Consider the following 4786-nt stretch of genomic DNA (forward strand, 5'->3'; position numbering starts at 1 on the left):
CTAAAGTACATCAAAAATTTCTCTTTTGGGAAATTTTCTAAGCCTATCCAATTCACTTTTCCATTCACGAACGCATCTATTAATAAAAAAGGAACCCAAGATCTCAAGGGCTAAAGGAAGGCCCTGAGAATAATGTACAAAAGCTTGGGATAGCTCCACATAATCAATGTCAGGTTGGTCTTTTTTAAAAGCTTTCAAACTAAAAAGTTGAAGAGCTTCATCATTATTCAATGTTTTAACTTCATATATTTCATTTGCTCCATGTGTCACCAATAAATGCTTATCTCTTGTGGTTATTATAACTCTACTACCTAGACCAAACCAATCATGCTCCCCAGCTAATTTGTCTAGTTGTTTTGGTTGATTTACATCATCAAGAACAACAAGAATCTTTTTGTGACGTAACCTCTTCTTGAGCATGAGAACTCCACTATTGACATCTTCTACATCAATGTCTTTGCATTTCAAAAGCTTTTTCAAAAGTTGTTTTTGTAACCAAGGCAAACCATATTTTTTTGAATTTACCCTAACATCGGTGATAAAACCACAAGCTTCAAATTGATTGGAAACCATATCATAAACAACTCTAGCAAGAGTTGTCTTACCCATTCCTCCAGTACCCCAAATTCCTATAATGCGAACATCCTCTGACCCTATAGCTAAATATGACTTCAATTGTTCAACTTGAGAATTTATTCCAACTAGTCCCTTGGTATCTACTGAGGATGTATCATTCAATTTATCAAATGTGACTTTCACAATGTCTTGGATAACTTCTGCCTCCGACCTACAAAGAAGAGAAGAAAAAAAAAAAAAAAAAATACTAACTAGTGAGTTTGACCTACCATGAAAGGACCCAAAATAAAATTTAATAGATATATGACATTCAGTTTAGTTAGTTAGTTAAAACTGAAAAATGGACTAATAAATTTAACTAAATATTTCTAGACCTATACATGTATTGTGTTATAGTTCATTTTAACAATACAATAGTTCCTTTAGTCATTTCTTAATTTTATAGATATATGATTTGAAGGTTACTAGATTTTACATCTTCAATCATTATCCTATTTTACCTTTTAGATTTTAGTTTCATATGAAACGGGTCCCTACTTCCCAAGATCCTGGCCTTACAATTCAGAGTATATACAACGGGTGGGAAAGAAGAAGAAGAAACAACCTAAGAAAGGTAAGGAAAATGAGCAAAATATTCAGAAATGAGGGATTCAATGTCGTCATCCAATCCCATTGCTTAGGGTAGCAATGGCCATTATGCTGAAGTAATAAGTCTACCTTTTTTCTTTTTTTCTTTTTTTTTGGCAAATTACAACTTACCCACCTGTGATTTGACCGAAATTTAAGTTGCTTACCTGTAATTTAAAATTTGACACTTCACTCACTTGAGGTTAGCTCAGTTAGAGTTCTATAACCCACTTTGGTTAAAAACGAGGTTAAATATGTAATTTTGCTCCACTATTACGTCTCTCTCCTTCAAAACATAGGTAGCAACTTAAATTTCAGTCAAACCACAAGTTTGTCAGTTGTAATTTACCATTTTTTTTAGAAGAAAGTAATAAGTATACTTAATTAGGAATCTTCTAGTTTATTAAAGTTCCATTAATTTACAACGGATGCCTTAATATAATGAAAATCACAATATTTTGAAAAAAAAAATTTCCCTAAAGTAATTTTTTTTTTCATTTGTGTAGAATCAATAATTGACTAGTTTTGGATTCTCTCTCAAATCCTCCCTTTAGATCTGTTTACTATGTTCCATTTTTCTTGATTTTGTTACAAAACTTTTCAATTGACAAATTGAATAAGATAAATAAACGTTGAGGATGGCTGGTGAAACGGCAACCAATTAAAAAGAAGGGACGACAATTAAAATCTCTAAAGGAAACGAAAGAAAAGAAACATATAGAATTAGTTGAGAAGCAAAGATTTCGGCATTTGGACCCATTTATTTTTAAGTTATAAACGTCTAGAAGTAGATGTGTCTAAAGTTAGAGAATATGTAAAGCGTCCACTTGGATAAACTCATTTAAAAAGTAAGTTTTAAAAAATAGCATTTTTTTAAAACATCCATTTTGACAACACAAAATTTTTAAAACCACAAGCCACAATGTTTGGTAAAAATGTGAAAAATTTCATTTTCTAATTTTTAAAGTCACAATTAGACGTAGCAAAATGGGTGGGTCAAGTCGGGTTCATGTCAGGTCAATTGAGTTCAAGTCAAAATGGGTCATTTTAAAGGGATTTGAACTGGTTGGCTCAATCAGGTTGAGCGTCGAGCAGTCAAGTCGACCCATGTTTTTTATATGATTTTATATATATATATATATATATATATATATAAACATGTATTTTCCACTTGGTAAATCATGTAGCAAATTATTTAGTGAGAAATACATTATTTTGAATTCATCACCCATATCAAGAAAGAGCTCAGCTCAGCAAATTGATATATGTTCAGTAATTATAAAATTATACAAATTCTAACATTGCTAACCAAAATAAAATAGTACAAACACAAAGGAGTCTAGTCTACCCTTTGAAACATACAAGTTTCACTTGTACACAATATTAACATCCTAAAGCATAAAAGAAAATTATAAATGGCCTTTTGGATAGCTAATGTGAGAATGAGTAAAAACATATAAGAAATTTACAATATTAAAAACTAATTTCAGAATTTTATATCTTGAAAAAAAATCTAATAGTTGTATTTAATTTTAGATGCACCGTGGTTAGCATTCTATTTCAATTTGGAAATATACATCAAAGTTTGATTGTTTACTTATTTATACATGGTCTCTTCTATAAATATCATATCATTGTTAAGCAATACACACTCTAGAAAATATCATTTTTTTTATAAATTTTTTTGAAGAGCTGTTTATCTAGGCCATGTATTGTTAAAAAATAGGCCTAAGAATCCATAATTTATGACAATTTCATTGATATAATTCGGCTTCACTATTTTCACACTTATCAATACTTCTAATTCATGTCTATAATTGTTTCTCAAAAAAAAAAAAAAAATCATGTCCATAATTTCAAATATATGCTTTTAACTCTACTGCAACCAAATTATCATGGCATGTACTTTGTCATTTGATATCTAAAAATATTTTCTTATCGTGCTATTTATCTTTCAATTTGTTTGCATGTAACTAGATAAAGGTCTCAATTGCTTTCTTGAGGCCATTATATTTGAATTGTGTTAAATATAAATATAAAAAAATGGCATTATCAAAAAAAATATTTTAAAAAAGCTAATGTTTCTTTTTTATAAAAAAAAAAAAAAAAAGTAATCACATGCATTATATTTGTCAATTGAGTTTAAGTTGTGCATTGTAAAGCTCACAACAAACAAGTAAATCAACCACGTCTTAATTTTATTTATTTTTTTTTTACAAAAAAAAAAGTTTTAAAAAAAAGGTCGAGTCATGGGTTAGCTAGGTTTGGTCGGGTTACAGGTTATCCTATTTTTTATTTGGATCAGTGAATCGCGACCTATTTTTCCATGTCTAGTCACCATAAGCGTTTGGATAAGCTGTTTTGAATTTTTTTTTTTTTTTTTTTTTTTTTGTGTGTGAATTCCAAAAAAATGACTTAATTATATTGTTAAGGTTACCTTGTCATTTTTTTTTCTATAATTGCTGTTTTTTTAAAGGAAAATAAGTAATTAATGCTAATAACTGCATTAAAGATAAGAATAATAATGAGGGATAATTCCAATGGAAAAAAAAATACTCTCCTCCCTTGAGGTTTGAAGAAAATAACATTTCCCCCCTTATGTTTATATTAGTAACATAATGTTCTAAATTTCTATAAATTTTTCTTTACCAACCAAAGTTTAACCATGATTAGTAAAAACATAATTGAAAATTTTAGAATAGTAATAACAGGCTTATCAAGCACCAAAATACTTGTAACGACAAATCTCTCCACAATCCAATGAAAACTCAAAAAAAAAAAAAGTTATACTAAATATTTTTAAATACTATTTAATTAAAAATTTAAATCAATGGATTTTAATTCTAAAAGTGAGGATAATTTGGGAAATTTTCCCTTAAGTAAATGACATGTTAGCATGCAACATTTTTATCATCAATTTAATAGAGTTTGATCAAATAGATGTCAAGTGGGAAAGTGTTTTTTCCCTTCAACAGCAATAACAACAACTACTACATATAAAAAAGTAGGGTTTTGTTTTTGGAGAAAGAAGTCCAAAGTAATTGAATGTTACATGAAGTAAAATTAAAATTACCTAGTGGGTATATGCCACCTTGCAGTAGCGGCCACTTTTCTCAAAGCAGCTCTCCATGAATGCACCTTCTCTGTGTTCTCTTTTTCATGTTTATAAAAAGCTTGTGTAAAAGTTTTTTTTTTGTTTCTTAACATCAGATGGTTCCACATGATAAAAAACAGGTAAAGCTATTATTCCTTGCTCTTCAACACATTCAATGATCTCTTCAAGTTCATCTATTCACCATGTTGAAGATGCATAATTTTCTGAGAGAATGATAATAGCAAGTCTAGATTCTTTTATTGCTTTCATGAGCTCAGGTGAAATTGATTTTCCTCTCTCAAGTTTTTCATCATCCATAAAGGTGTAAATGCCCTTTTGATCCAAAGCAGTATATAAATGGCTCGTAAAACCATAGCGGGTATCCTCACCTCTAAAACTGAGGAATACATCATATGTCAATTGAGGTGTGAAAGAGGAAGATGATGATGACGATGAGGATGGGGCTCTTTCAGTGTGCATGGAAGCCAT

At 29.6% G+C, this 4786-nt stretch overlaps 1 protein-coding gene across 1 annotated transcript; it reads right to left on the reverse strand.

Annotated features, from left to right (window-relative positions):
* LOC115961082 (TMV resistance protein N-like) lies at nt 1–4786 on the reverse strand. Its single transcript, XM_031080125.1, has 2 exons — nt 4500–4786; nt 1–787 (listed from the first exon to the last, which is right to left on the reverse strand). Exons 1-2 carry the CDS (start codon nt 4784–4786, stop codon nt 1–3), a joined length of 1074 nt encoding a protein of 357 aa, XP_030935985.1.

This window comes from Quercus lobata, chromosome 9 (genome assembly GCF_001633185.2).
Source record: "Quercus lobata isolate SW786 chromosome 9, ValleyOak3.0 Primary Assembly, whole genome shotgun sequence".
Taxonomy (NCBI): domain Eukaryota; kingdom Viridiplantae; phylum Streptophyta; class Magnoliopsida; order Fagales; family Fagaceae; genus Quercus; species Quercus lobata.